Source organism: Sarcophilus harrisii, chromosome 4, assembly GCF_902635505.1.
Source record: "Sarcophilus harrisii chromosome 4, mSarHar1.11, whole genome shotgun sequence".
NCBI lineage: Eukaryota > Metazoa > Chordata > Mammalia > Dasyuromorphia > Dasyuridae > Sarcophilus > Sarcophilus harrisii.
The window spans coordinates 323,258,335-323,272,042 of record NC_045429.1 but is presented as its reverse complement, the minus strand read 5'-3'; the positions used below and the strand labels follow the sequence as shown (position 1 = coordinate 323,272,042).

Sequence of the window (13,708 nt, the reverse complement as noted above, 5' to 3'; positions counted from 1 at the left end):
GCCTTATTCATTTAATATATAGATTTTCACTGGTGCCCTCTCAGTACAGTCACATCATGGACAATAGATCAGGTATGTTGAGGTAAAGCTGGGAATTAACAAAATGGAAGAGATTGAGAGTGGTAACCTGATTCATTTTACTGTCAGTGTGTCACATAATATAGCTGTTTGGGTATTCCAATGAAAATGAGAGCAAATTGTATCAAATTTAGCCAGTATCATAGGTATAAAGTTGGGAAAGACTTTTAAATAGATTATCTTAACCCAATTATATTCAATAAATAGACACCCAAAAATTGGAGAATAACTTAATCATAAAGGATTGATGAGTCAAAGGATAAATCATGGAAATAAAAGAAAAAGGAAAATGATAAATGATGGGGGAAAGGAGGATGGGAAAACTTCACTGTTGGTAGAGGTATGGACTAGTCTAGCTATTCTGGAAAGCAATTTGGAAATATCACCAAAAGGCCATTTGAACCAGCAAAGAAAGAGGAAAAGAATTTGTATGTATAAAAATATTTATAGTGGCCTCTTTTTTTTGTGATGACAAAGAATTGGAGACTGAGAGGATACCCATCATTTGGGGAATGGCTGAACAAGTTGTAGTATATGATTATGATGGAATACTATATTGTACTGTAAGAAATGATGAAAGAGCTTAATTATTATGGTTCTGCCTTGCTAGTCATATTTGGGTAAGCCTATGAGTTATTTCATATAATAAATGGCAAATTTTTGTGAACTGTGGAGGAAAAAAGATGAGAAAGTAGGTTTTAGAAAAACCTGTATGAACCAATGCAAAGTGGAGTGATTAGAACCAGCAGAACAGTCTGCACAGTAACAGCAATGTTATAAAAATAATAAACTTAAAAGACTTAATAACTGATCAGCACTGCATTTCCAAAGTACTCATGATAAAATGGCTATCTCCAAATAGAGAAATGATGAATTGAAAGTGGAGATTGTAGCATATTTTTTTCTTTTTCTTGCCTTTTTTTGGGGGGAAGGGAAGTATAACTATTGTGAAAATTTTTTGCTTTTCATTCCTATTTCATATTACTAAATATGCAAATAAATGTTTCCTTAATATATTGCATATTTGTAATAGTTTTGTTTTTTTTGCCCTCTTATCAAGTATGGGAGAGGTAAAAAAGGAAGGAGAGAATTTGGAACTGGAAAAAAAAAGAATAAAAAGGTCTCTACACTTAAAAAAAAAACCCCAGATAATTTCATTAAAGATAATGACAGAGAGACATATCAAATTTGAGGGAGTGCAACCAAAGCAGTCGCTAGGAGAAAATTTATTGCTCTAAACATTTTGATCAACAAAAGAAACAACAAATAATTGAATGGGTAATGCAACTATACAAAACCAAAAAAAAAAAAAAAAGAAAATTAAAACCTCCCCTGAACAGCAACAAGATAGAAATATTGAAAAGCAAAGAGTTTAATGAAGTTGAGACTGAACAAACAATTGAATTAATAATAAAGTTAGGAGCTATTTAAAAAATACAATGAAATAGACCATTAGGTGATTTACCTAAAAAGGTGGGGAGGGAGGAGGGCCAAAATAGATTAACAGAACAAAAAAATAACAAATTTTTACAATACAGTCTTGGGGGAGAAAATTGAATAAGCCATATATGAACTCCCCAAAGGGGAAAAAAAACCCAGGACTAGATGGATATACAAGAATTTTATTTTAAAAGTCAAAGAATAATGCTGGTATATAAACTGAAGAAAAATAGGAAAAGGTATCCTTCCAAACTTCTTTTATAATACAAATATTTTCTTGATAATCTATCCAGAGGAAAGTAAAAACAGATCAAAGAAAATTATAGGTCATTATGTAAAATTTTAAAATAAAATTTAGTGAAGTTATAGGAACACATCACAAAGATTATGTACTATAATCAAGCAGTATTAAGAAGACAATCATCATAATATGCCAAATTAACAAGACAACAAATGTCAGGTGATTATAAATGTAGAGGCACAAAAGGCTTTTGAAATAATATACCCCATTTCTGTTATTAAGAAAGTATGAAAATTGGGCAGCAAGGTGGTGTAGTAGACAGAACACCTGCTCTGGAGTCAGGAGACCCTAAGTTCTAATACAGCCTAAAAGACTAGTTTGTGAACCCTAGGCACACAAAACAAAACAAAAAACCCATGAATTTTTTTTGAAAATATGTAAATAAATACGTTTCCTTAATATGTTGCATCTATCAAAAACCAAGAGATAGTATTATATGTAACTGACACGTAATGGACTTTCTTGATAATAAAGATCTAAAGCAGAAATGTTCACTGCCACTTCTACCACTTGATATAGTGCTAAAAATGCTAGCTAGCTATAGCAATAAAACAAGAAAAAGAATTTGATGGAGATAGGTATAGGAAAAGAAGAAACAAAAATTACTGCTTTTTGCATGATAGGTTGGTTTATTTAGACTAAAAATCAAACAACTAGCAAAGTTGTAGGACATAAAGTTGACCCAACAAATCATCAGCATTTCTATGTTTTACCCACAAAATCCAATAGAAGAAGATAGAGAAATTGTTTAAAATTAAATATTTAGCATATGAAATACTTGGGAAACTTTTTTTCTACCAAAGACCATTTAGATATTTATAACATCATTAACAGGCCATTCAGAATTATCCCTTAATAGAACTCAAGCAGTGGGAGGTTGTTATACCTAGCTTTCAGCTCACCACTGCCTTCAGTTACCTTGGAAGGGTCATACTACATGATTTCATGGGCCTTATACAGTTGTTCCCTACTCCTGGATTACTCACAATATAATCTCGGAATACTTTGCTTTAGTTAAATATGAATGCATATGTTAAAAATGAAAGGTGGGGTTTTTTTTTATTGGTTTGCCATAATAATAATAGTTAGCATTAATATAGTGTTGTAAGGTTTACAAATATCTCATTTTATCCTCTTATTCCAAGAGATGGGTGCAGTTATTATCTCCATTTCACAGGCTAGTAAACTGAGGCATTCAGAAGTTAAATAGTTAAGTACCTGAGGGCAAATTTTAATTTAGGTCTTCTGACTTCTGATTCAGGGTTTAAAGTATTTAAACATTTATTTCATCTTTATCTCATCCTTTTAAAATTTATTTTTGTAAGTATTTTATAATGTATATATCCGATAGATGCTTATAAATTTTTACTGAATAAGTTATGCAGTTCAAAAAATTCGGAGAACATTACTCACAACTTCTAGTTTAATGTATAGCACATAGTAGCCATTCAAATATTTATTGACTTTTGATATCTTCCTTTTGATAAAAGCATGAATGAAAAGCACTTTGTAATCCCTTTACCATGTACCAAGCAAGCACTGAGCCAAGGGCTGAAAATACAAAAATTGCTCTAAGGGATCTCTCTCCCTCTCTCCCTTCTTTCCTTCTTCCCTTTGTTCCTCTTTCCCTTCCCCCCTCCCTCCCAGTGGACCCAGGTATAATGTTAACCTGTTTTAAAGGAACATTTTATATAAGTATTCTCTAGCTTTTGTAGGATCCAAATGTGTATTAAATAACTAAATTAGTATAATATCATTGTAAAAGTAGAGAGGTTAAGAAGGATAGATAACATCTCCTTAAGAAGTTCCATTCTTCACAAGTGATAGGAAATATTATTCTATGGGACAGAATTGAAGGGGAAAGCTGAATAGTTTCTACTACCTGAATTACAAGCTATTTTCAGTTTCCCCTAGATATGAAAAAAGTATTTGATATTAAAAATAATATCCAAAAGACAGGAAACAAAAGAAACAGTTCACTTAAAAAACCCAACAAAGTAGGAATACTTAAACTGTAACTTTTGGTAATGTTAATAAATTGCATTTTAAAAATTATGCTTTTTAGTCTGTTTCTTTTCTTTTTTTTTTTTTCCAGCCTCTGTTTCATGAGAGGAAAATGTTAAAGGATACTTTTGAACTGAACAGAAATTTGTTTCTTTGTTTAAAGAAGGCAAAAGGAGACAAAAATTATACACATAAATTTCAAAGTAAAGGTCAACCAAAATATTTGCCTCATTTAAAAGTTGTAAAGTAAACTATAAGCAATGCTTTGTACCTTTAAATTTGGGGGAATGATCTTACTCCATATAGTTGCTCAAAGTGAAATTCCGTTGAGATATGGAAGAGTGTTCTATTTTATTTTTAGGAAAATGATTGAGGCTGGCATAACAAACCTGAAGAAGTCTGTAATTATTGAGAGATGTGATATTTTCAAGAATTAAAAAGTGGGCATTACCTCGGTAAAGGTGGATAAAGGTGGGGAAGTTTATTGTGAATTTGTAAGTATTTGTAAGAAGCTTAATATGTCATGATCCTGACAGGTAAATCATCAACATCATGAATTGGAACAAAGGTGGCCCTGGCACCAAGAGGGGATTTGGGTTTGGTGGTTTTGCCATTGCTGCTGGAAAAAAAGAAGAACCGAAGCTCCCTCAACAGTCCCATAGTGCTTTTGGGGCAACTAGCTCTTCAGCAGGGTTTGGGAAGTCAGCTCCACCACAGCTCCCTTCTTTCTATAAAATTGGATCTAAGCGAGCAAATTTTGATGAAGAAAATGCGTAAGTTTCTTTGTATTAAGTAATCTTGCATAAATTGTATGTGCCTCTGCGTCTTTTTTCTCAGCTTCCTCAGTAAAATAGAAGCAGAAACTTTTTCTTTACCAAAGGAAATTTTGGTCTTTTAAAAAGTTATGTTGCCTTGACGAAAAAAAGAAATTTTAGTCTCCCCCCACCCCCCCCCCTCTGCTTTTCATGAGGAATTATAAATTCTTACAACTATTATTTGTTATTATTTTAATTGTTTTCCATTCTTTATTAGCATGATACATATTGATAGTGTGGAAATTATATTACAAACAAACCATTGCCAATACTGGTACAAATGAATATAATTTGCCTCCACATCTAACTCTTTTTTAGAAACCAAACTCATAGTTTAAGAAGTGAAGAGAAAATTCTTGCCCTTAATTGTCTAGCAGGGTGTATGACTAATGATTTTTCTGTGCCTAGAATTCTATTTTCTATAGATCAATAATACATATTATTTTATGCTGAAGAGAGGAAGCATTCTCATGCAACCATGATTCTCAATTTTGGTATTGTAATACTAATTGTCTTAAAGGTATTGATCTCAAGTTCTTTGTCAAAATATATTTCAGTTCACTTCAGTTAAAAAAAAAAGTATCTCAACATTGTTAAAAAGATACTGTCTTACAAAATTAGTGATAGTCCATTGTGACTCCAAAAAGATAATAATCCTTTACAGTTGTTTTCTGTGTTACAACATGTTTTGTTGTGTAGGCAGGAAATAATAATTAAGAATATATAGAAAAGTGAGTTGTTTTGGCAAAAATAACCCAATAGCATATCTTAAGTTATATGAATAATTTTTTTTATAGAATACATAACAATTCTTAAGATTTTCTACATTTTAATGATAAATTGAATGCTTATTTGCTAATATTTCTTAAAAGATCTATATTCTGAAACCACTTAAATTTAGTTCTTAAGTTCTAAAACAGTGTACAAGGTTTGTAGAACATTTTTTGAGATGATATTTTTTGGGAGAAAAGACATTCTTGGTATTTTATACCTAAAGCATATTTAAATAGTATAATGAATGATGATGGATTGGACATAATGTTATTGGAGGTTTTCAGCAGAGTCTCTTTAAGACTACCTATGGGGGTAAATTCCTTCATTTATGAAAATACCATCCTGAATTTATTAACATTTACCAAAAAAAAAAAAAAAAAAAAAAAAAAAAAAAGGTTTTATCCCAAAGTAATATGTCTTGTACAGCTTACTATTTGATTAATATTTGGTTCTCTACAAGAATGTACCATGTTCAGGATTGGTACCTATAGCTTCAGCAGGTCTGAGCTTTAGTTTTGCAGTCTTTAGAAGAAAAATTCATTCCAAAATGGATTGAAAATTGTAAAGCATTATATAAATATTAGAGATTTTTATTTAATTGAAAAACATAGGATTTGAAAAAGTTAGTTCCCATGTGAGGATCAGTCTGCTATTCACCTTAGTATACACTTGTGGATCAAATATTTTTGCAGTGAATTCAGAAGAGAATGACAGTTCTTTTAAGTATAGGGATTTTGCATTTTCTATATTGCTTGAAATATCTAGCTTTTCAGGTGGGCCTTGGGAATGCTTGTTAGGTAATATTACAATGAAAATTTCTGTATTATACATTTCTAAGTCTAATGGGATGAAACATTTATTTTCAAAATTCAGTTTTAATAAAATTCCATTGTAAAAGAATATGTAGACAGTCCTTTGGAGTTTATTTTAACAATATGACTGGAGTGGGGAATAGGTAAAATTAAGAAAAAAGTTACCTGCTTATTGTTATTTTACTAATTGCTCTTAATTTTAAGTTATTTTGAAGATGAGGAAGAAGACTCTAGCAATGTTGATTTGCCTTACATTCCTGCTGAAAATTCACCTACCCGCCAGCAATTCCATTCCAAGTCAGCAGACTCTGACAGTGATGATGATCCCCTGGAAGCATTCATGGCTGAAGTAGAGGCAAGGCTCTTTAAATATCTGTCATTAGAATATGCTGTTATTGGAAATAAAACAATAGTTGTGTTTACTGACCACTTGATAGAAGCATCTTGCTCAAAGAACTTAAAGATTTTTGGGTACCTTACATATATTTTTTCAGGTCTGATGTAATGACAAGGGAACTGGAACCTCTTCAGTAAAGTGATTTAAATAACTATAAAATAAAAATTTCATCTTAACCAAAAAACTTTTAGGGAAAAGACTCAACTTTTAAAAATAACTATTTGGAAGATACTTGAAACCTAATTTTTTTAAAAAAAATTCTTTTCAAATTCTAATCTTTCATGACATATTCTATCTTCTTATTTGGGCCTCTTTTTTCCTTATTCTATCTTCTTTTAAGTGTGAATAATTCTATACATGTGCTTTGACTTTTTTATACTCTTTTCCATAGTGATCATGCCTACATGAAATGGCTTTAGCTATCACTTCTTAGTGCTCCCTCTCTTAGTAGTTGAAAAAACTAAAGAGTAGGAGTTGATATAACAAGATATGTAGTCTTATATCAATACTTAATCTCTTTTGAGCTTTGATAGCTTTATCTTATAAATTTATGATTTGACTAGGTGATTTTAAGGTACTATCCAAATTTGAGTATATTTATTCCTTTACGCTTTAACTTTTACTCATTTGAATGCTAGGATTTCAAATTTAGCATGTCTAAAACTAAACTTCTCATCTTGGCTCCTGCATCCCTTTTCCCTTCCCTAATACCAAACCAGTTCTTTTACATCCTCATTTTTGGTAATGGTACATTCTTCTTATCTTCTAGGCTTGGAATCCTCTTTAATTTTTTTTCCTTTTCTTTCCTTTGATCAGTCACTATTTCCTGTTAATTCTTTGTCAATATCTTTCTCACCCATTTCTTCTTTTTCTTTCCCATTGCTGCCTACCCAAGTTGAGACCTGCAATACTTCTTTTTAGTTTGCTTATATCTTATATTTTTTATTTGATTTTCACTTCTGAATGTCATAATTCTTTCTTCCCTGTACACAGTGAGCCCTATCTTGTAACAAAAATATAAAAAGGAAAAAAAAAAGAATTTCAGCAAAAACAACCCAACCTATTGACTGCATCTGAAAATAAATGCAATATCATACATCTCTAATCCTCTGCCTCCCTAATGAAGTCACGGAGGTTTTTTTTGTTTTGTTTTTGTTTTTGTTTTTTCCAGATCAAAGCTTGGTCATTGTAATAACACATTAAATATACTTTTGAAGTAGCCTTCTAATCAAATTTCTACTTCTGTTTGCACCTGGATTCAAATTCAAATTACTCATAGCCTAGACTAAATTAATCTTCCTAAAGTAAAGTTATGGTTATGTTACTTTCCTATTCAAAAACAGTTTACTTAAGCCTACTGAATAAAGTTCAGACTCCTTAGCCTGTCATTTAATGTCCTTTTGATCTGACTTCAATCTACATTCACATGCTCTTCCTTCATATATATTCCCTAAAAATACCTTTTGTTCTTATCCTGATTTTTCAGTGTTTCCTCTGCCTTTCCCATCTCTCCTTATCAAAGTTTTGTATGTTCTTAAAAGGCTCAGCTTACATCACTACTTCCATAAAACCTTTTCTAATTCCCAAAGCCTCAAGGGATCTCCTTTTGCCATCTCTAGCACTTTGACTTTCTTTTTTGACTCTAAATACATACTATCTTTTATTAGTTATTTGAGAATATCCTTTTAGCTACCTTACTAGGTAGTAAGGTCTTTGTCAGAAGAGACTATATTTTAATTATCCTTATATGTAGCCCATACCTACCTAAATAAAATAAAGAAATAAAAAAATTAAATTAGAAATAAAGCAGTAGCTTTTCAGTCATGCCAAAGTATACTTCTGTCTCCCCTCCATCCTTACCACTACTCAGGCTGCTTTGGTTGGGCATTAGAAATTTTACAACAAATGGACAACATGATGAAGAAATGGTGATCATTTTAAGTGAGAAAGTTGTCCTGTTAGACATACCTTCTAAGCTGCTTTCTAATACCCATCCATCATTAATAAATTTGTTTCTTCTGCAAGAATAGCTTGTCATATGTTCTGCTCTATCCTTTTTATCTCCTACTTCATTCATCTCTTTTGTCTCTGACAGTGGTTGAGCAGTAGAGAAAGGGGGAAGGTTAATCAATCTATCAATAAACATTTCTTAAGCACCTGCTGTGGGCCAGACACTATACTAATTACATGGTGCATCTGACATATTTTGTTACCTTTCTATTTGAATTGTTTTCTTTTAATAAATATGCCTCTTACCAAAGTCCTACTTTGTCACTCCCCCCCCCCCAAAAAAAAATATTTTGGTTGATATATCTGAATAGTTGCTATTGTCCCTTAGCATAAATTTTTTCCATCTGAAACTGTACCCCTTTTCACTTTGAAGGGTTTGGTTTGAGGCTTTTGATGGGCTTTTGGGAGCAAAACTGAAGAAGCCAAAGTAAATTTGGGAAAACTGGCCTCAGTACACTCATTTTATAATTCATCTCTTAAATAACTCAAGATAGATTTAAAGACAAACATTTCTCATTAGAAAAAAAAAATTATTAGTTGATTATTAGACCAAAAAACAGAGGCAGTAAACAGCTTAGTATATGTCTTTCGAAATTATCATCACTACTATCTGTTGCTGAACTGGGTAAAAAACAGGATAGAATCTGGTGCAGAGGAAGAATGTTGGCATTAGGGGTCCTACAGCAGTGATAGAATGGTTTTTTTTTTTTCCTTACAGGAATTAGAATTGATGACAGAGATAAAGCTAAAATCAAAGAGAGGAGAGAGGGGGATGTGGAGGGTAAAGAACTAACTAAAGAACAAGTTTTTCTCTCCTTTACCTATTTCACAGGCCCCATCCAAACATTCACAGGGGAAGGGAAAGTATGGTTGCTCTGTCATGAAGTGAAGGTAGTTCTTCACTCTTTGAGTCAGCCTTTCATGTATAAGGGGTGTATATCAATCAAATGTTCATAAGTTAGGGATTATATGTTCTCAAAAACTTTTCAGTGATCTAATAGCTGAGTTTAGGGTGGGAGGTTTGTTTTAAATCTTTTTGGTTTATCATTAAGAAGAGGTCATACTAATCTCATTTCCTCAGTAGTAGATCCTTATAGAATTTTGGGTCAGGAAGATTAAATAGTCCCGAAGAGAATCATTTTCAAAATACAGTATCTTCTGCACTGCAGCATTACTCTTAGCTTTTTAAAGTATTATTAAGTAATGAGAGAATAGCAGAATTGCTTATTCTTTCCCTGCGTTTTATGTAATAAAATCAAAACAATTTTTAAAAAACTTCTCATTTTCAAAAGTTTGGTTGACAGTTTGTAACCAGGGCCAGGGGCAAGTGCTTCCAGTGGTAAGACTCTTTGATTTTTTTTTTGGGGGGGGGGGGGGATTTTATGTCTGTTTTGGGCCTGTTTTGTACTCTATAAAATGAAATAGTTGAATTAGATGGCTAAAGGCCATTTCTGACTCTTTATGTTCTGGTAGTAAGGTCTCTTGTTGCTGTGTTTTATATGCTGTAGTTTTTATTGTTGTTCCATTAGGATCAAGCTGCTCGAGATATGAAGAGACTTGAAGAAAAGGACAAGGAAAGAAAAAATGTGAAGTAAGTTGCTTTCCTCATTTCACAAATGTTACATGAAATAAATATTGCAAAATACTTTTCCAAGCTCATAGAATCAATAGCAATATCAACAAAAACGTTTTAGCTTGACTTTAGCATCCTAAAGAGTCTGTCTTTATAGAGTAGAATTATAGTCATAGTAGATATAATTAGAGCTTTGAGATGGAAGACCCAGATTCAAACCCTTCCTCTGTCACAATTTTAGTTTCTTCATCTGTAAAATGAGAGGATTGGACTAACTGAATTATGCTAAAGAATTAGCATCCTTTCCTGCTCTAAAACCATGATTTTATGTCCAGAGATTAAGCATCTAGAATTTTTCAGTTTTCAGGGGCTAAAATAAATAAAAATATTTGGTGGCAAAATAAAAACATCAGGTAAGAAACAGTGGTCTTGCCAAAATTAAATGCTAGAAAGGGGCAGGTAGGTGAAGCCGTGGATAGATCAGTAGCCTGGAGTCAGGAAGATCTGAGTTCAAATCTGGTCTTAGACACTTTCTAGCTGTGTGACCCCGTTTTCTTCAGTTCCTCATCTGTAAAATGAGCTAAAGAAGGAAATAGTAAACCTTTGTGGTATCTTCACAAAGAGTCAGACACAACTGAAACGATTCAACAACAAAATGCTAGAAAAAATGTCATGTTTCAGATTTGCATTCAGAGCTCTTTTGTTTCAGTCCAGATTTGTCAGTAAATGATGCCCTTATTTGCAGAGTAATTGATGAATGATTCTACTCATAAAATGCTATATACTCTTCAGAAAAACTTCATTTTTATTTTTACAATGATATATCTTAGCAGTCTAGAACTTAGAATTAAAATACTTTCTGTTCTGGGAAAGGGAGTTCTTAACATATTTCATTCTGTGCTTCCACCTCCAAAAGTGTGGCAGGATGGAAGGGAAGTGGGGAGAAGGCCCGTAGGTTTATAGTCTGATAATGATCACTGGTAGCATTTCCTATCTGTTTGCCTAGTTTAGTTCTCAGTGCATCAGGCCTTCATCATAGCCACATGGAGATTTAGCCTCCTTCTGGCTGCTCTACTCTGTTTGGTGTTGCTCCTTGTTAATATTGGAATTTGCCAGTGATAAAGGCAGACAGGAGGAAGTCTGTCTAGAGAGTAAGGTGGGGAGCCGAGTAGTCATACTGTTTGTACCTCCTGAGTGTTGGACTGAGATCATTAATACTTATCACTGGAATAGAATGCACCTTAGCATCATATGAATTGCTTCTTAGTGGTGTGAAGCCCTGAAATAATAAGGGAACTAAAATAGTTTTAAGCTTTTCTGTTCCCAATAGTGACTGTTTTGGGCTGAAGACCTTTACTCAGTTTGATTCTAGTGGCTATTTAGTTTACCAGGTTCTTTCATTTTAAGAGCCAGAAATCTGGGGTATTAAGAAAGTTGTATTGTCAGAATATGCAGGGAAATGTAAAAGCTTGATACCCTTGGAATTCACTAATATCAGCAGACTTTTATTTATATAAATTCTAGTTATACTTGCATGGGAAATCCTGATAGCAGTGCTGGGCTGTGTTGCATGGGGCTGATAAGAGTAGGTGCTTCCTCACATGTCTCCAGAAAGTTTCTACTATCCTTAAAACCTTGTCAGTAATATTTGCTTCCCGGAATTCCATGCCAACCTGTTCGAAAGAAGCGCATACTTTCTGAGTGAATATGCACGTAATAGTTTACAGTATTCTAATTGTTGCTTGTTACTGTTAGTGTCGATTCTTCCAATACTGAATGGAACTCAACACTAAATCTGCTATAAGTTTGGAGCTGGGTATGTGGAACATTTGCAGGGAAGTTTGTTTCTCCGCTTGTTTTTCCAGGGGTATTCGAGATGACATTGAAGAGGAAGATGACCAAGTGAGTTCCTATGCAGTATTTTTATCTTTTATTTTTACCCCCCCAAAAAATCTATATTAGGAATAAACTAGAGCTTAACTTCATTGAAATAAAGACTCAGCCATTCCTGAAAAAAGTTTCACCTAATATGCTACATTTTCAAATGTAGAGCAAAGGAGTAATATATAAATATACATGGCTTTCCACCATGTTAAATAAGGAAACTTTGATTTAACGTTTTTAAAGAACGAGTTTTTATGGTTTGAATATTTAAATCCAAAATTAGTGTCCATTTTGGTAAATCAAGATGTTGGATTTAACAGTGTAGTGTGGAATCTATGTATGCCGCTAGCAGCTTTTCACATAATGCATTTTCTAGAGGGTCTGTTGACGTTTCTTGTCTATCAAAATGGGTTGCTAACTATATATTGACCGTGCAGTTCTAGTTTTTTACTCCTCAGTTTTGGGATGGTGTGGAGGGAACAGAAATGAGCAATAACCCTTTCCAGGTTTGTGCCATTTTTATTTTGGGACAGCTTCCAAACTTGATATTAATGGGACAGCAGTGTGTGTCCTACAACCTCAAAGACAGTAGGTATAGGACACATCTTAGGAAGCCAGACTGTGGGACTCTATTTCTGAGTCATTATCTTCTTTCAGAAACCATGTTATTTTGTGGTACTAACTGAACATCATAGCTGTTTTGCTCATTTCCATTTATTGTCCTTCCTTTGGGCTTTCTAACTATTTATAGTAGAAGAATCATCACTGTCCTACATGATAAGTGTGTAAAGTGAGCGACCATCTGATATACTGTATGCACAAATTACTGGAGCAAGATAGTTTTCTTGTTCTCTCCTGTTTTGGGGTGTGATTTTACTTTTGTGTTTTCCTGCAGGAAGCTTATTTTCGATACATGGCAGAAAACCCTACTGCTGGTATGGTTCAAGAAGAGGAAGAAGATAACCTGGAATATGACAGTGATGGAAATCCCATTGCACCTTCCAAAAAAGTCATTGATCCCCTTCCTCCCATTGATCATTCGGAGGTATATGCCAATGCTTTTTTTGAAGGTTTACTTTTCTTCAGTTATATGCCTGGGCTCTTCTTAGAATGGTGACTGATCTGTAGTCTTATAGCGTAATTAAAATGCTGGAAATTTGCAGCTTATTCCATTAAATTCTTGGGTCAGAAATTCCAGACTCTGGAATTTGTATTAGTTAAGGTACTTGCTATTGATGACTTTATTTTTTTCTTCTTCTTTTTTTTTTTTTAATTGAGGTAATTGGGGTTAATTGACTTGCCCCAGGATCACACAACTAGTGTTAAGTGTCTGAGGCTTGATTTGAACTCAGGGCCTACCGACTCCAGAGCCAATGCTGTATCTGTTGTACCATGTAGCTGCCCTTATTGATGATTTTAAAACAAATATTTGTAAGCAAATTTTACTTGTTTGACAGAGTTAACAGTTGCTTTCTCAACTGAACAAGTGAAATATTGATTCTTTTGTTACTTCAAGTATCTATTACCATGTCAGACAGGAGTTGGGGAAATAAGAAAAAGTATATCTGATGTAGGAATTGTTTGAATTCTGGCATTTCCACTTAACTGTGAGCAAGGCAT

The 13,708-nt window shown here is 33.2% G+C and overlaps 1 protein-coding gene across 1 annotated transcript in view; it reads left to right on the top strand.

Moving 5' to 3' along the window:
* DDX42 (DEAD-box helicase 42) overlaps positions 1-13,708 on the top strand; it is a 38,817-nt gene that overhangs the window by 6,028 nt on the left and 19,081 nt on the right. Inside the window, exons 2-6 of the mRNA XM_031965887.1 lie at positions 4,360-4,596; positions 6,429-6,579; positions 10,161-10,222; positions 12,070-12,106; positions 12,984-13,133. Coding sequence (XP_031821747.1) covers positions 4,376-4,596; positions 6,429-6,579; positions 10,161-10,222; positions 12,070-12,106; positions 12,984-13,133 — 621 coding nt within the window. The 5' untranslated portion in view covers positions 4,360-4,375. The remainder of the gene's footprint in view (positions 1-4,359; positions 4,597-6,428; positions 6,580-10,160; positions 10,223-12,069; positions 12,107-12,983; positions 13,134-13,708) is intronic.